Source organism: Ranitomeya variabilis, chromosome 4 (genome assembly GCF_051348905.1).
Source record: "Ranitomeya variabilis isolate aRanVar5 chromosome 4, aRanVar5.hap1, whole genome shotgun sequence".
Classification (NCBI taxonomy): Eukaryota; Metazoa; Chordata; class Amphibia; order Anura; family Dendrobatidae; genus Ranitomeya; species Ranitomeya variabilis.
The window spans coordinates 304,849,191-304,876,171 of record NC_135235.1 but is presented as its reverse complement, the minus strand read 5'-3'; the positions used below and the strand labels follow the sequence as shown (position 1 = coordinate 304,876,171).

The window sequence follows — 26,981 nt, the reverse complement described above, 5'->3', positions numbered from 1 at the left end:
ACATATTTACTTTATCATAAAAAAAAAAACAGCTCTATGTCTGAATAATAAAATGATGGTATCAGTTTCATATATAACTTGACCACATAAAACCAAATAACCAGCAATAGTAAAATCTTACCTGTGAACATTTTTCCTGGAAAGATGAAAGGTGTCCAGCTAAAGGAAACCTAGGGGGAAAGACATACAAAGGAAAGCTATGGGGAAATCAATGAAACGTTATGGTGAAGACATGGAGAAGCTACAATGGATTTAGGAATCTAATCTTGCACTTAGTAATGTAAAGCTGTTATCCAGTTTCCAAATAGATGTTAAAGTCTCTCTTCATAGCCAGAATATTCCCCTCACTCCACATATAATACATTCAGCTGAGATATGGGGTGCTGTTTGAAGGATGGTTGAGACTATAGATTCTTTTAATAACAGAAGCGATTTTTCCCTTTGAAAATGTTATTAGTACATCTAAAAAACAACTCTGGGAATCTATTATTATTATTTTTTACATTTCTTAAACAGCTCCATGGTAACCGACTACAAACAATCCCTGAGTACAGTAGTCGACGGTTTAAAAACCTACCAAAAGTAATGGACAAATAAAATGGACTATTACTATTACAGAAGTATGAAATACTGTATGCGCATGATGTGTTAGTATAATGACATACGTTATTATAAGAAGTATCTACACACTATGGCACCAGAGTTCCTTAATCAAGGTAATTGGCAAAGGTTGGTTTTTTTTACAACTTAATTGAAATGGTGTACATAGAAAGACATTAGAACCCTAAAACTAGTTAATAGGATCCCAACTAGAGACCCCCCAACCTTAGTGTGTCAGTACATAAAACCCTCAATGAATGAGAAACATGAAGAGTGTTGCCAATGCTTAGAAATGTGGAGCCAACAACTCAATATTGATTATTTTAATACATTCACACTATCTACAGTAATATATCACTTATAGTGACTTACCGCATGGGGGGTACAGTAACCAAGAGACTTCAGCCAGGAGAGCTGCCTAATATTATGGGGAAACCATACTAATAATGATGAGCAATCTGCATTTACTGATGAGGACTGGGGGAGGATGGACGCTCACTGGGGTGGGGCTGGTTTCCCTCCATCTGTCCTGTCCTGACGCGTGCAGCTCTCGTGTCATCACACTGGCCAGGTCCAGGGGTTCAGGGGTCCAGGGGTGGGCTTCTCATCTGCACACAATGTCCTCATTACTGGAGATTACACCAGGGACTCTGCCGTTACCTAAGCTCTCCACATAAGGTTTAAACATTAATGAAAAGAGCCGTGAAATTATATTGATGGAGCAACTGATCCTCCAGCTGCTGAGGAGCAACTGGGAATCTGCTGGGAGTTACATTCCACAATGGTGTGTATTAGAAAGCCAGAGGGGTCTGTGAACGAAATGCAAGTGAGTCCGGGGTCAGCAAGAAAGAGGGGCCAGACAGAAATATAGGTCTGCCAACAGATAGAAAGTGAGATGGGGATGAATAGATAGATAAAAGATAGAAAGATAGATAGATAAAAGATAGATAGATAGATAGATAGATAGATAGATAGATAGATAGATAGATAATAGGTAGCTATGAGATAGATAGATAGATAGATAGATAGATAGATAGATAGATAGATAGATAGATAGATAGATGAAAGAAAGATAGGAAGAGGAAGGAAGGAAGTGAAGATAGATAGATAGATAATAGATGGATGGATAGATAGATAGATAGATTTATAAAGGTAAATGATAGATGAAAGAAAGGTAGGGAGAGGAAGGAAGAAAGATAGATAGATAGATAGATAGATAGATAGATAGATAAATTTATAAACGTAGATCATAGATGAAGAAAAGAGAAAGAAAGGAAGAGTGAAAAGAAGAAAGAAAGAAATTGATCGATAGATAGATAATAGATAAATAGATAGATAGATTTATAAAGGTAGATGATAGATAAAGGAAGATAGAGAAAGAAAGGAAGAGTGAAAAGAAGAAAGAGAAATTAATGGATCTACAGATAGAAAGATAGATAATAGATAGATGATAGATAGACATTAGATAGATGATAGATAGATAATAGATAGATAGACAGATAGATAATAGATAGATAGATAAATAGATAGATAGATAGAGATAGATAGATAGATAGATAGATAGATAGATAGATAGATAGATAGATAGATAGATAGATAGATAGATAATAGATAGTGTTTATTGCCACACTGGATAGATGACATCAAATATCACATCACTAAAATCAGTGTCCTTTTCCACATCCCTGGTGTTACACTTTCCTTCTCACCTTTTCCCCTGGTAGCTGCTATGTACATTGTGTGCTGTGGACGCTGAATTGCCTTTTTTTCTTTCTAAAATGAGAATACTAGAGAGTATTGCTGTATGGGGGCAGCCCTGGATGTGAAGGGGGCACAGAGGTTCCCAGGGTGTGGGGGAGGGGAGAGTCAGACAAGCTGCAGGGTCACAATCCTCCACACCCAGGAATTGTTTGTCCTCATTTTGGCAAGATGATAATTGCCTTCTCTGTGGACTAAAGTTTTGTAGGATCCCAGAACATTTGCTTTGGACAATTGCTGTTTGTGTATATTACAGTCATTATAAATGTTATAAATACTATCCAGAGTTTTATCACTTTCCTGTTATTTCCCCAATACACAGCCTAATATACTAATGTTACCTATATGACCCTGTAATTACAGGAAACTCAGCCCCTGTCCTGGTGCACCCCAGGGGGCCTGAGATTGAAGGGAATCACGAGCCCTTTAATTAAACTGTAATTAGAATTGATACAATGGACGTCAATGCAGGTCGTGCAAAGAATCCATTCAGAACAGGTGATCAGGTGTGACTGAGCATACCACATGGTGCTTGATTATTAACCCTTATTTGGGGACACCTTGTATCAGCCATCATATGTTGGAGTGTCACCAGAAGACTCTTTGTAGACCTTCTTGCTTTGACTCATTATGTGGCCAGGAAGGACTTGAAGAAGTGTAAAATATTCAGAAGCAGCTCAGACTCAATTCAATATGCATGGAAGGTGTGCTGGAGAAAAGGATGAGGCAGGTAGGAATAAACAGCATTGGACCAGGGAGCTAGAAAATATGGAAACCTCTGGACTGAGGAGAAGTCATGAGAAGACAAACATGATACATGGCAGAATAAAGTGGCAGATAGGTGTGGAGTGATATTATATTAGCATGGTGTAGGTGTGAGGAGGTGGGGGAATTACTGGAGGGTTTTGGTTTAGTAATACGATCTAGAAAAGAAATCAATAATTCACAAAAAGATAGTAAAGAAAAATGAACATACCAGCAAATTAAAATGGTAGAAGAAAAAAAAGATGGTATAGATAAAGCCTTTGCTTTATTTCTACCTTCTTTTTTTTTCTTCTACCATTTTAAAATGGTAAAAATATATTGTGTTTGCTGACACTGACAGACACAAAGGAGGAAGAATATAACATGTAGATTGAAATGATGCACAGAAAAAACAAAGAGATCACAAGAATTTGTGAGCTAGAAGTTTAGATACATTTGTGAGGAGCAGGTGGAGGAGAATATTCCATCTATCTATCTATCTATCTATCTATCTATCTATCTATCTATCTTTCTATCTATCTATCTATCTATCTATATATCTATCTATTATCTCTCTATCCATTATCTATCTATCTATCTATCTATCTATCATCTATCTATCTATCTATCTATTTATCTATCTATCTATCTATCTATCTATCTATTATCTATCTATCCATTATCTATCTATCTATTATCTATCTATCTCTCTATCCATTATCTATCCATTATCTATCTATCTATCTATTATCTATCTATCTATCTATCTATCTATCTATCTATCATCTATCTATTATATATCTATATATCTAGAATTGCAACAAAGTGAGAGCAGCACAAAGAAAAAACAACAAAATTAGGGTGCAAGGCCCCTCAAGCATGTATCAAACCTTGTCATAGAAATCCAAAAATCAGAGGCAGCACACCATTGTAGATTATATTTTGAAGCTGTTCAAATTTAATAGCCCATCGTGGCAACGTTTTGGCCCATGGAGAGCCTTTCTCAAGCCTTCTTGCTTTGACACATTATGTGGCTTGAGAAAAGCTCTCCATGGGCCGAAACGTTGCCACGATGGGCTATTAAATTTGAACACCTTCAAAATATAATCTACAATGGTGTGCTGCCTCTGATTTTTGGATTTCTATCTATCTATCTATTTATCTTATTATCTATCTGTTATCTATTATCTATCTATTATCTATCTATTATCTATCTATTATCTATCACCGCATATCTATCTATTTGTTTGTCCATCAATTATCTATGTATGTATCTATCTATCTCTCTCTCTATTTTCCATATAACTGTGCAGAGTTTAATCAGACCACATGTCTGTGCAGCGACGTTTCGGCTCTGAATGAGCCTTTCTCAAGCCTTGAGAAAGGCTCATTCAGAGCTGAAACGTTGCTGCACAGACATGTGGTCTGATTAAACTCTGCACAGTTATATGGAAAATGGAGTGCTGCCTTCTTTTTTGGACTTTATGCATTTGAGTTAACTGGTGAACAGGTTACCTGCAGGAAATTGCACCCGGAGATAAGTTTAAAGTTTGTGCTGTTCCTTTTTTGTGAATATCTATCTCTCTATCCATTATCTATCTATCTATCTATCTATCTATCTATCTATCTATCTATCTCATATCTATCACCGCATATCTATCTATTTATTTGTCTATCAATTGTCTATGTATGTTTGTATCTATCTATCTCTATCTATCTCTCTATCCATTATCTATCTATTTGTCTATCTCATATTTATCTATCTATCCATCTATCTATTATCTATCTAATATCTATCTATCTAATATCTATCTATTATCTATCTATTATCTATCTATTATCTATCTATTTCATATCTATCTATCATCTGTCTATCATCTATCATCTATCTATTATCTATCTATCTATTTCATATCTATCTATCACCGCATATCTATTTATTTGTCTATCAATTATCTATGTATGTTTGTATCTATCTCTCTATACATTATTTATCTATTTGTCTATCTCATATATATCTCATATCTATCTATCTATCTATCTATCTATTTATCTATCTATCTATCTATCTATCTATCTATCTATCTATCTATCTATCTATCTATCTATCCATCCATCTATTTATCTATTATCTATCTATCTAATATCTATCTATCATCTATCTATCTGTCTGTCTATCATCTATCTATTATCTATCTATCTATCATCTATCTATTATCTATCTATTATCTATCTATCCATTATCTATCTATCTATGTTCCTTAATTTCCTCTAGTTTGCTCAATTTTAGTGCAAGGGTTGAGTAAATTAGGGGGAAATAAAACAAGTCATGACTGAAAAGGGACAAGAAGAGCACTATAGATTACAAGGCAAAAGAATATTGAAAGTTTATAAAATTCATATTGGGGAGTACAAATACATGAGTCCTAGGTTGAGAAATGTATAGGGTTCTTGTTGAATAGACTGTCCCTGGTGGTTTAGGAAGAATTGTGGAAGAGTCAGTTTCAAAGGAGATGAATATTGATAAGCTGGCTGGTAGGAAGGTGAGGGTTAGAAAGAAAACACCATGTGCAGATTGGGACAACATAACAATATGTTAAAGATCCCCTATGAATCCATGGGAACAGGTTGAGAATTAATAGGAAGCAGATGTTATCAGAATTTTGGTAAAAACATCAATAGTAAGATTCAGGTATAGGATAAGTGACAGGAATGTATGTAGCTGGATATAGATTGGTAGATACTATTAACAGTTTGGGGGCAAATGATACAGCTATAATGGAAAAAGTGAGCAGATTGCACAGATCATAAAGAAGGAGAAGATGAAGATGTAGTGAAGCTCCAAAGCCGGGTATGTAAGGAGAGGGAAGTATTGGAGTCTGGAGAAAAAGGTCAGGTGTGAAAGAGCTGTGAAAGAAGAGGCAGCATAAGCTAGGCAAAGCAAGATATGGAGCGCAGGAGATCCAGGAAAAGAGACCTGCTGAAAGGTTAGAAAGGAGAAAATATGGAAGAGGGATTGTGAAACAAGTGGAGGATATAGTGTGGAGGTGTGGAGGAGTCAGGGCACAACATAGGTAAGAAAGACAATATAGTCCAGAATAAGGGTGGGCTCCAGGATACAGAACAGAGAGATGTAGGGAGACAAATCAGACAATAGGGTGTATGGAAACGACAGAGACTTTACAATAAGAAGTTCAGGTTGCAGATATGCAGAGGATTCAATTCGGTTTATAGTCAAGGAGTAAAAGTGAATGAACAAGTGAAGACGATTAGTGTTGGATATAAATAAGGATCTGAACTAAAGGGAAAAATCTGCAAACAGTAAAACATGGTGGAGAGCAATGCTCCCCAAACTCCAGACCTCACAGCCCCAGAAGGTCAGGATTTCCTTAGTATCGCACAGGTGATGAAAGTATCATCAAGGCATCAGGAAGTCTCTCACCTGTACAATACTGTGGAAATCCTGAAGACATGACCTGCTGAAGGCCCTGAGGACAGGAGTGTGGGGAACACTGGTCTACACAGAAGGATAAGAAGAGGGGAGGTAGGAAATAGTAAGATGCAATGGCGGCTGTAGAGGAAGACACATGGTGGAGGCTGAAGGAGACTGGTGGAGGTTTCATAGCAGGATGAACACTAGAGGGTAAAAGAAGTTCGAGGTAAGAATACATGGTGGAGACTAGAGAGGAGGAGAGCTAGTGGATGCAGGTTGGAGAGGAGAATACAAGGTGGATGGAGAAGGAAGAAGAAGGTTTATGGAGAGGCTGGAAAGAAAGACAAATGGTGGAGGCCAGAAAGAAGAATATAGGGTGAGGGCAGAAGAAGACATAGTGGAGGCGACAGAGGAGAATACATGGTAAGGGCTGCTAAAAGCATCTGAGGAGACTGGAGGGAAGGAAGCACCATGGACACTACTGGAGGGGCTGAAGAGGAAGATTCTCTATGAAGGCTGAAGATTCAAGGTGGGACTGGAAAAGCAGAATCCAGGCTGGAGGGGAGAATACAGGAGGAGGATAGGGCAGGAGGTGGCTGTGGAGAGAAGCACGCGGTGTAGAGGAGGTTACAGTATACAGAGGGTGGAAGCTGAAGAGCCGGTTGTGGGCTGGAGAGGAGGACGCCGGGCGGAGGCGCCGTCTGTGCCGGTAATTACTGCCGGCGCGTGCTGCTGGGGCTGCAGTGGCTCGTGCCTCACTGGCAGCGCGTGCAGGTCCACTGCTCCCAGATCACTGCAGCTTTCCAGCAACACCAATCACTAACCATTGAAACGACATCGGTAATATTGGAGATAATTATTATTTTTATTATCATTCTTCTCCAACATGATGGTATTAGAAATTAACCCTCTATACCCCTTGCATCTTCTCCTTTCAATATACTTTGGTCTGAAAACACAGACCCTTGCTTCACTCCATGCTGCATTTTTGTATCCCACCCATACAGACTCCATGCATCCAATATTCCACTGTAGAGATCAGCTAAAATCATGAGGATCGTTTTATATCACTATGAGATCATTCACTGTTCCCCTACCTGGTATTGGGGGGTCCCAGGCTTTCTCCTTCTGGTTTGGCCGAGCTGAGATGTCCTCCTCATATCTGATGCCCGAAGTTCCAGAGCCTAGAAGAGAAAAGGGGGAAATATAGGAAATATTGATGGATACAGGAGCAATGCACTAGGAAACCCTCATCATCCTCCAAATACTCTGCTTTCTGTCCACACGACCTAGACATTATAGGGAACAGGCTTTTCTTCAGTAGGTGTAGAAAATGTTCTTGTCCAATCCATCTGATCCCCCCTCCCCCTCCCTGAGCATCTATGGACCCCCCCATCATATAATCATAGATATATACAACCGATCTCCTTTGTCCTATCTAGAACAGATGGAGCAGCCAAGCCAAAATGGGTTTATTTAAAAAGAGAACAAAAAAAAGCTGCTATGGAAAAAGTTTGGATTGTGAAGCGTGTAAGCTGGAGGATGGGCAGTGGGGGGTCCCAGGGGGAGGCAGAGGGGGCTGGCGGGGAATTTGAAGTGTGTCAGGCGCGTGCAGCTTCCACCCCAGTCTCCCAGTGTAATCCCCTGCAATGCAATGTCTGGACCAGGGGCTGAAGTGACCCAGATACATCTCCAATGTCAGAACATTGGGAAAAAAGAATAAGATCTATCACAATTGTGCTGGAATGGACTAACAGAGGGTTTTCTACTGATATATCCAGCAGTAGATAATGCAATAATTTATATAATGCAAAAGTGTATGATATAATGCATGTTCCAAGTATAACACATACAACTACTGTGCAGCATACAGCAACCTAAGGATGCAGTATAACATGAGCATATATTACCACTGTGCAACATATAAAGCCCCAATATACAGCACTTCTAGCAATGCTGGGATAGTAATATTAAATATATTATTATAGTTATATTGGTTAAATATAGTATAAAATAATACTAATATTATTATATTATACTATTAAAGTATATTATATTATAGTAATATTATTCTTTTTATTATTATAGTAATATTAGTTAAATATAGTATAAAATAATACTGCATTTATTAAAATATATTATATTAATATATTACATATATCAGTATAGTAATATTGGATAAATATAGTATTAACTAATACTAATATTATTATATTATTAAGATATATTATAGTAATACTATTCAATATATTAGCATAGTAATATTAAATATTCAATATAAACAGTAGCTCCATTATAATACATAATGCCTAATACTTAGCAAGGTTTACAGCTGCAGAATAACATATAATGCCAGTGCACCACATATAGTGATGTATGTATGTGCCAATATAACATATTGTGCTCCAGTGTAACATCAGGCTGTATTAAAAGATGCAGAAACATATAATGCCCAAATTATAATGATCCTCTACAGCATATAGTAAAGTAACAATAATACAATATTAAATTTACTCCTATCAGAAGACATAATAATAATGTAACAGGTAATATCATATGATACTATAGTATATCTTACAGATTTTGCTTGACATTGATAGAGGTATAATGCTCGAAATATAACATATTATGTCCCTGTACAGCATACCCTATTATATTATGCCCCAATATGTCTACTTTGGTACTGTAAGAGGCTATAAGTGATTATATGAGGTTGTGACATATAGGAAAACACATTTATAAAGCCTAATAATACCCCTATAGACTATTATAATGATCATGCAGGACATTGTAATGTTATAGTTGGATATTATAGTACTGTTTTAGGGTATTTTATGTCGTTTTAGGGCTGTTCCCCATGATTTTCACCCATCTACATAGAAGCAAGTGTGTAAAATGAGTAAAATCTAACTCTATTCACCACTATAATACATTCTGATCCACATACAGATGAAATCCTTAATGCCTCGACCCAAATCCTATGGCACGGAGGAGATTTTATATGCCCATCATGATTTTATAGAGGAGTGAGTAGTCATCTGCTGTGTGTGCATTGTGAGAAGACAGATAATTACAGCTTGGGATGCAGTTTAGCTTCCTACTGTTATGGGTGCATATAATCCCAAACCAAGCCAAACTTGTGCACTATATCTCATCCATTTCATGGAGCACAAAGGCTGCCTTGTGAGGAGCACCAATCCAGCAATGACACCCTGCCAGCTGCTTGCTACTTTGTTACCCAAATTTGAAGGGGGGGGGGGGGGTTAAACATTGACCCCCCAGATGGGGGAACCCAAGCCAATATTTATTCCAATAGTCAAATCCCAACTGAAAATTCAAACATAACAAGAAACAGTGCAGGGGGGTGGGGTGAGGAGCTGGAGGTGGTCCTGATGAGGACAGGGATTACATGGCATCCCAAACAGCCAACCAGAGGCTGGGGGTCTGCACCAGGAGCCTGCGGAGGAGACTGAGGCCAGGTGCAGACGGAGGCCTCTGTCCAGGTTATGGATGCCACAACCATTTACATACATGAAGGTCACATCTGCTCTTGTTGTTAAATCTGCTGTTGGGCTGAAGCCTTCATATGTCATACTGACCCCCACCCCTCCCTGGATTTTAGGGGAGATGATGATGAGGTAACTAATGCAAACAACATCAAATACTTTGTATAAAACTCATTAGAGATGCAATGAGAAATTCTGTGTACAGCGACCCTCAGCCAATCACATCAGCAGTCCAATGTATCACCCATATGCCCCCTAATACAGTAGCTTGGCTTGGGGTGTAAGTCCCCTGAGCAATTACCTGTCTAGGGGGATTTGCCTTCTGCAAGCTGTTTTTGGTTGCAGTTATATTATATTCCTCACAAAAGATAGATAGATAGATAGATAGATAGATAGATAGATAATAGATAGATGATAGATAGATAGATAGATAGATAGATAGATAGATAGATAGATAGATAGATAGATCATAGACTCATAATGTATATAGCATAATGTATAATAATATCTATCTATCTATCTAATATCTATCTATCTATCTATCTATCTATCTATCTAATATCTATCTATCTATTATCTTTCTATCTATCTATTATCTATCATCTATCTATCTATATATCTAGTATATAAATATATCTAATATCTATCTATCGATTAATGTATTATTTGCATATCACAGCTGTCATACACAATAGTTCAGAATACACACAAGCCACGTGCATTTGCAAATGCATACAGTCAAATTAAGTCTCGATGTCGGGTTTTTGCAAATATGAATGTTTCCCCCTGAATCTTTTTGCAGCAAAAATTGTGTACTCCTAAGCGCATGATCCCTATTTTTACAATATACACACAGGGTAGGACAATGCAAGCAGCAAATACATATATAATTGCTTTTATTACACTGTTTCTTTTCTTTACTGATAGTAATTTACAAATAACAATACCATAGGTATACTTTAGGAATCTATTACAATTATATATTATATGATCGATAATAGATAGATAGATAATGGATAGATAGATAGATAGATAATAGATGATAGATAGATAGATAGATAGATAGATAGATAGATAGATAGATAGATGCAGCACTTTTCCATGCAAAGATGAGTGCAAAGCCCCCAAGGTTGAGAAAGGCTCTTCCATTTTCAGCTGAAACTCTAAAACAAACTTTTTTCATCATCTGACTTTGAAGTGAAGTCCCATTTTGGGAATTTTTATAGATAGATAGATAGATAGATAATAGATAGATAGATAGATAATAGATAGATAGATAGATAATAGATAGATAGATAATAGATAGATAGATAGATAGATAGATAGATAGATAGATAGACAGATAGATAGATAGATAGATAGAAGTAGTAAATAGCAACTTTGCACATTGTTAATGCAATTCTTACATGAATGATTGATCTCCTCAAACCAGTTGATACGCTGATAGAGCTATGTCTAATTTCTTTTTTTTAATTATTTTATTTTTGCATACAAGTGGTGGAGTCAGTTACCTGTCTAGAACAGATGGCTCTTGGAATTATTGCACATAGAGGAGGGAAGAGAACTGGGTGTGTTCCCCCCAAGGTCTTTGTCCATCCCCAGCATGGGTGGAGTTTCTCCCATAAATAGGGAGCAGCATCCCATTCTCGACACTACCTCTCACCAGCTGCACAGTGAGCCTGTCCCTGAGCCATGGCACCCAGCATAATCATCTCTGAAACTGCTCCCAGCTATCAGCCGAAGCCTGGGAAAAAGAGCAAAGAAGCCAGTGAGCTGAGAAAGGTGAGACCTGGATCCTACACTGTATCTGTGCTGACTTGTTCTTAGGATGAGCCTTCTTATGAGAAGTGTAACCACATATTAACCAAATGCTGCACCTTACTTTGCAGACTCTCAAACCTCTGATGGAGAAAAGGAGGAGAGCAAGGATCAATGAAAGCCTCAACCAGCTCAAAACACTCATTCTGCCTCTGATAGGAAAAGATGTAAGTTTGATGATGATGATTATTTATTCTTCTCCTTCTCCTTTTCTTCTTCTTTCCCTTCTCCTTCTTCTCCTCTTCTTCTTTTCCCCCTTCTTCTCCTTTTTCTTCTCCTTCTTATCCTCCTTTTTTCTTCTTCCCCTTCTCCTTCTACTCTTCTTCTTTTCCTTCTTCTTTCCCTTCGTCTCCTTCTTCTTCTCCTTCTCCTTCTCCTTTTTCTTCTTCTCCTTCTCCTTCTCTCCCTTCTCCCTCTTCTCCTCTTGTTCTTCTCCCTCTTCTCCTCTTCTTCTTCTTCTTCTTCTTCTTCTTCTTCTTCTTCTTCCTCCTCTCCTCTTTCTTTTTCTTTCTTCCTACATAAACATCATAGATGCATTTCTAAAGTCGCATACTGAGCACTACTAATATGTCAAACATCTAATATACAGAGATTGGGGTTGTAACCTTCTCCTTTCTTCTTTCCCCATAGAATTCCAGATATTCCAAACTCGAAAAAGCTGATATTCTGGAGATGACAGTACGTTTCCTCAAGGACATCCCTCCAGTGCCCACACAAAGTAAGTATATGTTCTATCCTCACAACTATTGATTTAGTATATTGATAGCATTTCACTAGCTTGGGACATTACCATGGGGAAGAGTTAACAATGCTGACTCTTGAGTCTTTGTGGGACCTCTAGCTGGTGCATTGTAGGTTCATAACTGCTTAATAACAGGGTTGAGTTTTAACCAATTTCTATTGTTTTCTTAAGATTCTACAGAAAAATACAGAGAAGGCTACAGAGCTTGTGTAGAACGTCTGAGTGGTCTCCTCAGTAAGAGCAATGCCATAGCTGGAGAGACCTGCAATCGACTCCTGGACCATCTGCAGAGGAGCCCAGAACTTTGCTGCCAAGATTGCACCAAATCCCCCAGTGCGAAAGTCAGCAGTACCCCAAGAATTGTCCTTCACCTCAGCCCCAGGAGATCAGAGATGTTCTGCACCTCTCCAAACCAGAGAGCACCAAGACCACAAGCTCCAAGCCCACCTCAAGCCACCAGCTCCATCTGGAGACCTTGGTAAACTCTAATAAACTGTGTGAACCTGTCCAACCACAAAAAAAGCTCATCTGCTCCATCTGGAGGAGATGATTCAGGCCAAGCGTGGACTCAAATGCAATACTTCCAGTATCATTTGTCGCACTCCCATCATTTCCTTTGTAAATATGTTCCTAACTACACAACCACTTGTTGCATGGAAAAGTATTCTAAGCAATGCACTGTGGGCTCATTTAGTCCTTCAAGGGGATTGAAAATATATATATATATATATAGGGGTTAAAAAAAGATCCCTGGTGAACCCAAAGGGTTTTTAAAGAGTATGCGATTTGCATTATTTATTTTATCCATTTATTTGCAAGAGAACAAAGCTTTGGCTGGGCTCTCTGGCGACTAAAGAGTTAAAACACGGCAGGGCAATGTGCAACAAGGCTTTGTATATATGTATTATTTGCACTTTTTTTTGTTTACAGACATTTTATGATAAAATTTTATATTTTTTCACATTTTAAATTAAAAAAATGAAAAAACAAAAATGAATCCAATCATTATTGATGTGCCGTACGTTTATTGAGTTGATACCCAGCTTTTCTGCTTTCCTGATGCCTTGGTTTACATAGGTTTATGGCTTTATAAAGGCAGGGGTTAATCATTTGGATAGGAAACAAAGACATAAATTGTCACCCAGCTTTCCCAGGAATATACCTTTGACAGGACAGAGGATGCCTGATCTGTCTCCTTGTGAGATCACGATGTGCACCTGCTATTATAGTCAGAACGGCCTGCAGAGGGCGCTGTAGAGGAAAGGCAGCATTGGGCCTCATTCAGACGCGTGGCATATACGATACGTGTTCTATACGATACGTGTTCTATACGATATGTGTTCTCAAGCTTGAGAAAGGTTCCTGTTGGGACCGAAACGTCTCTTTCTGGGCTGAATAAATAGCTCCTCTTCACTACAAACGGTGTGCTGCCTCCAATTTTTCTGGATTTTTTATCTATCTATCTATCTATCTATCTATCTATCTATCTATCTATCTATCTATCTATCTATCATCTATCTATTATCTATCTATCTATCTATCATCTATCTATCATCTATCTATTATCTATCATCTATCTATTATCTATCTATCTATCTATCTATCTATCTATCATCTATCTATCATCTATCTATCATCTATCTATCATCTATCTATTATCTATCATCTATCTATTGTCTATCATCTATCTATTATCTATCTATCATCTATCTATTAATCTATCTATCTATCTATTATCTATCTATCTATCTATCTATCTATCTATCTATCTATCTATCTATCTATTATCTATCTGTCTATTATGTATCTATCTATCTATATAGCAAAAAGAAGGAACAGCACAAAATACTTATCTTCGGGTGCAAGGCCCCCAGACAATCAGTCCACCAATCATCCAAACTTCATAAAACTTAAAAAAAAAGAGGCAGCACTCCATTGTTCCAATATAGAAATGTGCAGGGTTTAATTTACCCACATGTCTGGGCAACGGAGTGCTACCTCTTTTTTTGAAGTTTTTTTTAAAGTTTTATCTATCTATCTATCTATCTATCTATCTATCTATCTATCTATCTATCTATCAAATAGAAAAATAGAGCAGCACATTCAGCATGGAAAGAATCTGGGTGCAAAAGAGCTTCCACAGGCATATACCAAACCTTGCATGTAGTAGTCCAAAAAAGGAAGCAGCACACCACTGTCTGTGAATAAGGATTGGCTTGAGAAAGGTTTGCTACACTGAACCGAAACGTCGCCATCATGGGCTAAATAAAATAGCTCCTTATTCACAGACAGTGGTGTGCTGCTTCCTTTTTTGGACGACTATCTATCTATTGTCTATCATCTACCTATCTATTATCCATCTATCTATTATCTATCTATCTATCTATCTATCTATCTGATGCAGTTTGCAGCTTTGCACGTGTTCACATTAGGAGTGCTGGTTGGCTTTTTTTCTCTATTTAGTTATTGGATGTGGCTGCATCCAGACTGATCTTGCACTCCTCCCATTGACCTTGCAGGTGGCGGTAATCAACTCTACCTGCCCATAAATTGTAGGTTTAGCCCTAGAGTGACATGTTTTGTCCATAGTTGTAGGCTGGTGGCCCAAAAGTGGCATGTACGGTAGAGTAGGACCCATCAGAGGAAGATCACCTTGCCGTGGTTGATGGGCACACATGAATTGGCCAATTTATGCGCTAAGAATCTTCATTTCATCTATTACTGTAAGTTTTATGAAATTTTTTTTTTTTTTAAAGATTTGTGAAAAAAATATTTTTGAGAAGTATAATTCATATTGAATATTTGTCTGTGTTTTCACATGGCCTAGATTCATGTACATGTGCTGCTGTGTTCTTTTTTATCTATATGATGCAGTTTGCAGCTTTGCACGTGTTCACATTAGGAGTGCTGGTTGGCTTTTTTTATCTATCTATCTATCTATCTATCTATCTATCTATTATCTATCTCATATCTATCTATGTATCTACAGTATTATCTATCTCACATCTATCTATCTATCTATCTATCTATCTATCTATTTCTCATACTGTATCTATCTATTATCTACCTATCATCTATCAGATAGTAGAAAGCTATTAGATAGATAGAGATGATAGATAGATAATAGATGATAGATAGATAGATAGATAATAGATAGATAGATAGATAGATAGATAGATAGATAGATAGATAGATAGATAGATAGATTGAAAATTACAAAAATAGCAGAGGATGGAACTGGGAGAAACAGCAGTGCCAGCAGCCCTGATCAACATCCAAATTCCCAAATTTGGTGGAGTGGTGGAGAAGTCATTGATAGAGAATATAGTCCTGTGTCTCAGAATGACAGTGGTCACAGACAGAACAGTCAGCATATGGACATAGATAGAAAATTAAAAAAGAGGCAGCGCTCCAACATACCGTAAGCAAAAACGAAAAAGGACCTTTCCTAGCCCATGAGGCGAGTGGTGACGTTTGGGTTACACTCCAGCAGACTGTGCAGAAGGTTGGACAGTTTATGATCTCTTGTGGCCTCATGGGTAATATAATGTCCACCTTTTGGCACTGTGTGCTGGAGTACAGTCTCCTTCTCTCTGATTATAATGGGCCGGACAATTTGGGTACGAGCCCAAGAGACTTTGCACGCACTATTTAGCATTTTGGTGCTGCTCTATTGTATTTAAAAAAAAATAGATGGGACCAAATTCCCACCAAGCATTATACATCACTACAGGGAACTGCTTTCATACGACCCAAACCATGAGGTCCATGAATCAGACACCGGTTGTGTTATTGCAGCCATGTATGTTTTCTAGTGATGAGCGAGTGTACTTGTTGCTCGGGTTTTCCAGAGCACGCTCGCGTGACCTCCGAGTATTTGTTAGTGTTCGGAGATTTAGTTTTCATCGCCTCAGCTGAATGATTTACAGCTATTAGCCAGGCTGAGTACATGTGGGGGTTGCCTGGTTGCTAGGGAATCCTCACATGTAATCAAGCTGGCTAGTAGCCGCAAATCATGCTGCTGAGGCGATGAAATCTTAATCTCGGAGCAGTCATAAATACTGGGAGGTCACCCGAGCATGCTGGGGAAAACCAGAGCAATGAGTACACTCGCTCATCACTAATGTTTTCCTCTGAATCCTGGGTTATGATTGCGGGAGGCCTAGTCATATGCCTCATGTGATGTCATGAGATGTGTCGCGCCATGTATCCTTGATCTAACAGGCGCCAGAGCCAACCAGGATGTCGGCCAGGCACGGAAGTGAAGACCAACTGCAATGGAGGATCAGACCGGACATCGGCCCAGGCAGGAGCAAGTTGAATTGTTCATCTGTAAACTTGGGCCAAGTTTAGGGAGGGAAAAAGAAGCCCCAACACACCTATTGGTATCAGCTTTCCAAATATACTACCCCCACCAGGGGCAAATGAAAAGAGAGAGTGGATCCAGCAACCCACCAGGGGCACCAGGGTGAAATACAATGGGCCCGATTCATTATTGCCTTTGAGCTTGGTTTTTTTCAGGTTTTTGGTGTTTTGCACCTTTTTTCACTTTGCTATTTTTCTAGTTTGCTGTTGTGCGGGTGGTTTAGGGTTTCTTACATTGGAACGTATATGGATTTTTTTTTTTGCCTAATTCATCATTTGCGACTTTTCAAACAGCCGCAAATTTTGTCACAAATATACTCCAAATACTGGCGCTGGGAGCAAAACCAAAACCCAACCTGCGTACAGGTTGGGAAAGCAGCCATGTTTTTCTGACACTGTGCAATAGATGTAAGGTAGATAAGTAATTATTAAATGACATTGGAGGGTTTTCAAAGTTAATATCAAATTTTATATTATCGAACAGCTCATAAAAGCAATCTCCAAGCCAGCGTATCACTTTAAGGTGCCGGATGGTGTAAGGCGTCAGGCAGCGATGGGATTTCTCCCAGGTACGTGTTCCCTGCTCGTGTCTCGTCTTGTTCGGGAGCTGCTATGACTTTACGATGTGCTATTATTACAGTAAATCAGTCACCTCCCAACTGTATGGAAATAAAATGACCACACACTACCCCATCCCGGGATAATGAGGGACACAACAAAGACAACAATGCCTCCACTATTTAGTAATGCCTTGGCGTGTCCCGAATGTTGCTGTGTTGCACATGGATTCCCATATGATGCACTTGCCATACTTATTGAGGAAAAGCAATAACATAGGCGCGGACACTTAGCTGTTTATGACGGGACATGAGAGATTTATAGCTGTCACTTCTTGTCTGCACATGGGAATATTAGAGGTGTGAAAGTAAGCCGGAGCGCCATGTCGGAGCGATTACACGGGGTTCTCCCAATGCTCAGACGTTATATACTGGAGCCCCATCAGACAGACCAAGAAGATGTCTGGGTCTCATTATTAGGGCTCATACACACATCCGATTTTTCCACCTACGAGAAAAATGGACTGATTATTTGGACCAGAGTGTGATCAGAGTGCGGTCTGAGTGTCATCGGATTTTTCCACTGAGGGCTCATACTCACTTGCGAGAAACTCAGATGAGTCTCGCACGGCAATACCCGGCACTGCACCCAGCACTCAGGAGCAGAGCGTGCGGCTGCATATATTGCTATGCGGCTGCATTCTCCGATCTCAGTGCCGGGTGCAGTGCCGGGTGCAGTGCCGGGTATTAACATGCGAGACTCATCTGAGTTTCTCACAAGTGAGTATGAGCTCTCAGTGGAAAAATTGACTAATTGTTTGGACCTGAGTGTGATCAGAGTGCAGTCCGAGTGTCATCCCATTTTTCCACTTACAAGAAAAATGGACTGATTATTCCGTCCACAGTGTGATCAGAATGCAGTCCGAGTGTCATCCTATTTTCTTTTGGGAGGAGAAATGAAAAAAAAAATGTCTCCACCTTCTCCATTCTTACAGTCCATGAAAATCATACTGCACTTTGATGTCATCCGAGTGCAGCTGCTCTTCAACAAGCTTTACTAGTCTGCCCAAACCGAATAGTAAACTGGATGTACAGTAAGAAGTCCATGTTCGGGGTTCGGCACCATACACAAGGTGGTTGGTATGGACCCCAAACTTTACAGTCACTCATCCCTATACATAAGCACAGGCAATGATGGGACAGAATTCTTGCTTTTTATCTAGCTTTATGCCTATGATCTCTTTGCACCCAATTCATTGTCCTGAGTGCCTTTTTAAGGTCAATTTGATATGTGGTCGCCTGTTTTTCTTTTATGTCCTCCATTTAGGGCCAAGTTTAGGGTTTCCAGATGTTTTCACCTTATTCATCATTTGCAACCTTTCAAAAAGTGTTCCCTGGTCCCCCCCTTGGAGTCATTTCACGTACGGCAAAAATGTTTGCCCAATTTTTTGTGACATTTTGCGAAATGTGTGACTATTTTTGCAGTAAAAAAAAAAAACTGCATGCAAAAACAGTTACAGATAGAAAAAAAAACAAAAAAACACCCGGTTTGACTTTATGTACACCTGAATGAAGCTCGAGCGTCGGGTTGATGAACTTGGTGCAAAAAAAAAAAAAAAAAAACGAAAGAGAGAAAAAGAAAAGTGGTTTTAAAAAATCTAAATGATGAATCTGCCCCAATGTTTCCTGGGTGAGACCCTTTATTAATGTGTCCATCACTTTCGCTCACTTTGAGATCGGTGATGGCGCACTACTACTGGTGCGGCTTTGTAGCTATTTAAGCTGGTGCCAATTTCTTCTGGGCATAATTATAGACCTATATCGCGACTAATTTGCAATTCAGCATTTATAATATGGTTTATTGCTAATGAGGTTAAGGTAATTTATACATCTAAGGCCTCTTTCAGTATTTTCCGTAGCGGACGGATTATTCTGATCAGAGATTGTTCTGAGTGCCATTAGTCTTTCTCAAACGTGGAGAATAAAAAAAGTTTCTCCTATGTGACAATCTGTGAAAATCGGGCAGCACTTTGATGTCATCCAAGTTTGCTCCGTTTTTTTCACGGATCCATAGACATGCATTCCCGATTGCTCATATGCAATGCCCCATTGAATAACATTGGTTCGAGTGCTGACTCTTTCTTTTCACAGACATCACTCGGACCAAAAATACGGTCGTGTGATTCAGATTAATTGTTAGAATTATCTTTTTAAATTGCATTTCTAGTCGCCTTATGCGCCATCATCATACATGTACTTAACTGAATTAATTCATATTTCTTGAAGTTGTGGTGATTAGTGTATACTATAAGTTGTGCAATTCCCCTATTTCCACATTTTTTGTGGGATTATTATTTTTGAATTGTAATTACCTTTACTAAAAAAAATGTGCATTTTAATAGAATCTGTATGGTTTCCTAATTAGAGGTGAGCGAATATTTCAATATGCGGTTCGGATTATGATCGCAGTATTTGCAATATTGGAGTCAATGGGAGTAAAGATGAGCGAATATGTTCTGAAACGATCGTCAAACATAAATTCGGCAAATTGGGATCCGGCGATCATTTTCCAAACATATTCGCCTATCTGTATTCCTAATCTCACGTCGGTAGCCATTAGTAGTCCTGATAAGTACCTCACCCTACAAGAACCACCATTCTTCGCTGTCAATCACCCCTCGATCTCTCGCCATATTACTTAGTAGTTGCTGGAACAGTGAACAGGAGACAATTGTAGGTCAATGTCAGCTGCGTTTTCTGCTTGGCGTGTCTATCTCCTGGCTGCAGAACTGTCTGGCATTGCATCAACAGGTGAGAACTTCCATGTGTGATAAGATCTCATCATCCAGCGCTGGAGACACACGCCTGGAAGGGAGGGTGATCATTATGCCTCCGCCATGTCAGATGCACTGTCACCGCGTTGCCCGGACATGCATGTGTAGAAGTGAGCAGGCCCTGGGCCCACTCCCACTGAGTAAGCAGTTTCACTTGGCGTTTCCCAGGCGAGGCCACCGGCAGGTGAAGGATTTGTAATAAGTCTGAATAAGCACTTCAGAAGCGTGAGAAAACATCAGGCTCAACGGCTCCTGCTCAGTCTACACGTGTGAAGCGACCGCAGCTCCAATCACCACCCCAGTGCCACATACAAATACATAGGCGGCACGCTTGTCTCTTGGCTACGATGTAATCGGCCTGTTGCCTTAAGATCTAATAGAATTATTTCAGGAGCAAATTAAAAAGTCCTTGTCAGGATTTATGAGCTTCCTATTAACACCACACGCTACCTGTATTTATTTATTTATTATACAGATTTGTTATTTGAGCAACAAAAGATGATACAATTACTGTAGTTTTACGTCGCGCGTCGAGGCATCGTGCTACTTTTTTTTCTCATTTCCTAATTATTTTCCAGATCTCTTCTTGCTGTCAGAAACTAAACCTAATTTTTATATCTAAACCCTTACGCGGAAGAACATATAAATCCAACGTGTGTTGTCTGTTTTTTTTCATCGGATAGCACATGGACTACGTACTGACCACTTATATTCAATAGGGCTGTTCAGGTTATTTTTTCTCAGTCTAACTATCCGTAAGAGAAAAAATCACAGCAAGGATTACTTTCACCCGAATCTTAGAGGAGACTCACACATTCAGTTTTTACGGGTGCGAGAAAAAAATCATATCCCACACGGACCACCAGAGCGGCCTCCGATTTACACGGATAGACTTCTAAAATGAATCTTGGAAACTGTATGTGATCATGTACATGTTTTAATGTACTTGTATTACACGGACAGAAAAAAAACGGACACCGGATGGCACATTGATGAAAATTGGATAAAATGAGAAAACATTGACTGAGTTTTCTGGATGAAACTCGGACGATTTTAAGCTCCTTTGCAGGCCCCCTAAAACAGGTGTATAGCTTATCACCATCCTCTTGTCTAGCGATGAGTGGACCTGTGGAAGTTCGGGTTCTGGTATCCGATGTGAACCTTTGATCTGGAAAATACACTGCTCAGAAAAATAAAGGGAACACAAACAACAGAATATAACTCCAAGTAAATCAAACTTCTGTGAAATCAAACTGTCCACTTAGGAAGCAACACTGATTGACAATCAATTTCACATGCTGTTGTGCAAATGGAATAGACAACAGATGGAAATTATTGGCAATTATCAAGACACCCTCAATAAAGGAGTGGTTCTGCAGGTGGGGACCACAGACCACATCTCAGTACCAATGCTTTCTGGCTGATGTTTTGGTCACTTTTGAATGTTGGTTGTGCTTTCACACTTGTGGTAACATGAGATGGACTCTACAACCCACACAAGTGGCTCAGGTAGTGCAGCTCATCCAGGATGGCACATGAGTGCGAGCTGTGGCAAGAAGGTTTGCTGTTTCTGTCAGCGTAGTGTCCAGAGGCTGGAGGTGCTACCAGGAGACAGGCCAGTACACCAGGAGATGTGGAGGGGGCCGTAGGAGGGCAACAACCCAGCAGCAGGACCGCTACCTCCGCCTTTATGCAAGGAGGAACAGGAGGAGCACTGCCAGAGTCCTGCAAAGTGACCTTCAGCAGGCCGCAAATGTTCATGTGTCTGCACAAACGGTTAGAAACCGACTCCATGAGGATGGTCTGAGTGCCTAATGTCCACAGATGGGGGTTGTGCTCACAGCCTAACACTGTGCAGGACGCTTGGCATTTGCCACAGAACACCAGGATTGGCAAATTCGCCACTGGCGCCCTGTGCTCTTCACAGATGAAAGCAGGTTCACACTGAGCACATGTGACAGACGTGACAGAGTCTGGAGATGCCGTGGAGAGCGATCTGCTGCCTGTAACATCCTTCAGCATGACCGGTTTGACAGTGGGTCAGTAATGGTGTGGGGTGGCATTTCTTTGTAGGGCCGCACAGACCTCCATGTGCTCGCCAGAGGTAACCTGACTGCCATTAGGTACCGAGATGAGATCCTCAGACCCCTTGTGAGACCATATGCTGGTCCGTTGGTCCTGGGTTCCTCCTAATGCAGGACAATGGCAGACCTCATGTGGCTGGAGTGTGTCAGCAGTTTCTGCAAGATGAAGGCATTGAAGCTATAGACTGGCCCGCCCATTCCCCAGACCTGAATCCGATTGAGCACATCTGGGACATCATGTCTCGCACCATCCACCACCACCACAGACTGTCCATGATTGGTGGATGCTTTAGTCCAGGTCTGGGAGGAGATCCCTCAGGAGACCATCTGCCGCCTCATCAGGAGCATGCCCAGGCATTGTAGGGAGATCATACAGGCACGTGGAGGCCACACAAACTACCGAGCATCATTTCCTTGTCTTGAGGCATTTCCACTGAAGTTGGATCAGTCTGTAACTTCATTTTCCACTTTGATTTTGAGCATCATTCCAACTCCAGACCTCCGTGGGATATTAGTTGTGATTTACATTGATCATTTTCAGATTTTATTGTTCTCAACACATTCCACTATGTAATGAATAAAGATTTACGACTGGAATATTTCATTCAGTGATATCTAGTGATATCTAGGGTGTGGTATTTTAGTGTTCCCTTTATTTTTTTGATCAGTGTATATTCTCAGCCCTTCACTTTCTCCCCGGAACTCCAAACATTGCAACTGACTTCCAGGAGACTTTCATGTTTGGTGTTCACTTAACTGGTACGAACCCAAACTTTTAGGTTCAGGTTCGCTCATGTCTACTCTTGCCCAGCAGCCATCTGTAAGGGCTCATGTAGACGTCCATTTTTGTTAAAAATGAGAAAATCGGACCAATTATTTTAATCAGACTTTGATCACAGTGTGGTCCTAGTTTCATCAGTACATGGAGAAAACAACCGGTTTCTCCAATATCTTCATTCTGACAGTCTGTAGAAAATCGAACTGCACTCGAATGTCGCCTGAGCGTGGTCCGATAGTTATCACGGGTCCATTGACTCGCATTGCCGATTTTGATCCAACCTTCAGATTGAACATGTCTCTGTGATTTTTCATAGATCACTTGGTCCGCTGAAAATCACGGAGATGTGAATGGCCCCAGAAACTATCACTGGCACAAGTGCTATCCATAAAAAATATGGCTAGCATGAATGAGGCCTGAAGGTCAAACTATTTTGCATGGGAAGTTTAGGTTCATAGGGGGGCTTATTGTGGGGGGCTGTATCCAGGGGCATAACTATAGTGGGTGCAGGGGTTGAAATCACAACTGGGCAAAGTGGGGGCCGCGCTTAGTAACCCGATGTTTACCCTGGTTACCAGTGTAAAATGTAAAAAAAACAAACAGTACATACTCACCTTCGCGTCCCCCGGCGTCCGCTTCCCACACTGACTGAGCGCCGTAAAGTGAAAGTGAAAGTACAGCACAGCGGTGACGTCACCGCTCTGCTGTTAGGGCCGGCGCTCAGTCAGTGCAGGAAGCGGACGCCGGGGGACACGAATGTGAGTATGTAGTGTTTGTTTTTTTTACATTTTACGCGGGTAACCAGGGTAAACATCGGGTTACTAAGCGCGGCCCTGCGCTTAGTAACCCGATGTTTCCCCTGGTTACCCGGGGACCTCGGCATCGTTGGTCGCTGGAGAGCGGTCTGTGTGACAGCTCTCCAGCGATCAAACAGCGACGCTGCAGCGATCGGCATCGTTGTCGCTATCGCTGCAGCATCGCTTAATGTGAAGGTACCTTAATAGGATATCTATCAAAACACTTTCTAAACCAGATAAACCCCTTTGAACAATGTTCTGCATGTTATCCTGCTTCCAGGGTGTTATCTTATGTCATTAAGCAGGATATGTCAAATTAATAAAAAGACAATGTGCCTGAGATCTTATCTACGTGATTTACAAATAAATGATTTCCTTTAATTCTGCCCAGACATTGCTGTGATTAAAACTAATCCTAAGGGTGCATGTACACTAAAAGAATACGGTGATAAAGCTTTCCTAGGAATACTTGTGTGCTAGAGTAGTGCAGTGTGACGGCTCGCACTCATGGCCGCATTTTTGGTCCAAGTGTGATCCGACAAAACATCGGATCGCACCCAGACCAATGTTAGTCTATGGGGCCGTGCACACGTCCAATATTTTCCTAGAACTGGGCTGGTATGAGGAAAAAAATTGCTGCATGCCCAAGTTTGATCCATAATTTGCATTGCACTCAGCCAGTGCCAGCTCAAGGTTTTCGTGGGCCCCCAGTGAAAGAGTCTCAGTGTGTCTCTGTTAGGCCTCTTTCACACTTCCGTCTTTCATGTCCCATCACAATCCGTCAAGTTTTGAGAAAACAGGATCCTGCAAATTTTTCTGCAGGATCCTGTTTTTTCCCATAGACTTGTATTAGCGACGGATTGTGACGGATGGCCATCAGTTTAATCCGACGTGCAGAAAAAACGTTCCATTGCACGACGGATTAAACTGATGGCCATCGGTCAGCGACGGGTCCTGCGCTGCCCGTCGGCGGCTATAATGGAAGCCTATGGACGCAGGATCCGTCGCTTACCGTCAAACACTGGAATCCAGTGACGTATGCCGTTTTTCCATTCTGAGCATGCCTCTCTCTCTCTCTCTTCCCTGGAAATTTCTCCATTGAAATTCAGGCAACAACGCATCCGTCAAAACACTGGATGCGTTGCGCACGTTTTTCACTATTTTCACGACGTCTGTCAATACGTCACAACAACGCATTACGACGCTCGACAACAGACGGAAGGGTGAAAGAGGCCTAACACATACCACAATTCATGATGCACAGGTACGGCAGAAAAATATAGGTATAGTACAATGCCAAAGACTGCACTTCTTACATTACATGAGTGATATCATTAGCTCAGAAACCAGACAGCAGCGTCGGACTAGAGCACCTTGGGCCCACCATAGAAAATCATTCTTGGGGCCCACTATGTAGCTACATAGAAATAAATACAAGACCAGCGATTGTGTGGTAAAACACGCTAATATCAGGGTATAATTTAAGGTAGTACATGTCTTAAATATGTAGCAGGAGTTGGGGTAACCCCCTCATAGAATATAATGTAGCCCCCTCAGAATATAATGTAAGCTCCCTCTTGGAATATAATGCAGCCCCCCTCATGGAATATAATGCAGACCCCCTCATGGAATATGATGTAGCGCCCCTCATGGAATATAATGCAGCTCCCCTCATTGAATATAATGTAGCGCCCCTCACGGAATATAATGTAACCCCCTAATTGAATATAATGCAGCCCCTCATAGAATATAGTGCAGCCCCCCTCATAGGGTATAATGCAGCACCCTACACAATATAATGCAACCCCCTCATAAGGTATAATGCAGCCCCCCATAGAATATAATGTAGCACCCTCATAGGGTATAATGCAGCCGCCCTTATACAGTATAATGCAGCCCTCCACACAGAATATAATGTAGCCCCCTCAGAATATAATGCAACCCCCTCATATGGTATAATGCAGCCCCCCATAGAATATACTGTAGCCCCTCTCATATGGCATAATGCAGCCCCCTTCATACAGTATAATGCAGCCCCTCCACACAGAATATAATGTAGCTCCATCAGAGTATAATGCAACCCCCTCATAGAATATACTGTAGCCCCTCATAGAATATAGTGCAGCCACCCTCATAGGGTATAATGCAGCACCCCACAAAATATAATGCAACTCCCTCATAAGGTATAATGCAGCCCCCACATAGAAAATAATGTAGCACTCTCATAGGGTATAATGCAACCCCTCATAAGGTATAATGCAGCCCCCTAAAGAATATACTGCAGCCTCCTCATGTAGTATGATGTAGCCCCCAGAATATAATGTAGCCCCCTGAGAGAATAATGCAGCCCCCACACAGAATATACTGCAGCCCCCAGAATATAATGTAGCCCCCTCAAAGTATAACTCAGCTCCCCTCATAGGGTATAATGCAGCACCCCTCCACTTCCATCATTGTCCTCATCACCACCTCCATCATTGCCTTCTCACCACAACCCGTATCATTGCCCATTTCACCACCACCTCCTTCATTGCCTCCTCCCTCACCACCATTGTCCTTTCCACCACTACCATCATTTTCCTTTCCACCACCTCCATCATTGCTTTCTTCCCCACCACCCCCATCATTGCCCAATTCCATCACCGCCATCATTACCTCCTCCCCCGCAACCACCATTGTCCTTTCCACCACTACCATCATTGTCCTTTCCATCATCCCATCATTGCTTTCTCCCCCCACCACCCCATCATTGCCCATTCCAACACCTCCATCATTGCCTCCCCCACCACCACCCCCATCATCCTTTCCACCACCACCAACATTGCATTCTCCCCCACCATTCCCATCACTGCTCTCTCCATCACCCACCTCATTGCCAATCTCCAGTACACACAGCACCACACACACACACACACACACTCACACAGGCAGACAAACAGAGACACAGCAAGTCACCTATCCGCAT

General features: G+C 40.6%; 1 protein-coding gene across 1 annotated transcript; it reads left to right on the top strand.

Moving 5' to 3' along the window:
- Positions 1-11,664: 11,664 nt before the first annotated feature.
- Positions 11,665-13,315, top strand: HES2 (hes family bHLH transcription factor 2). The gene is made up of 4 exons (XM_077257492.1): positions 11,665-11,823; positions 11,931-12,026; positions 12,490-12,577; positions 12,773-13,315. The coding sequence occupies exons 1-4, from the start codon at positions 11,734-11,736 to the stop codon at positions 13,081-13,083; spliced, it is 585 nt and encodes a 194-aa protein (XP_077113607.1). The 5' UTR covers positions 11,665-11,733; the 3' UTR covers positions 13,084-13,315.
- Positions 13,316-26,981: the final 13,666 nt, after the last annotated feature.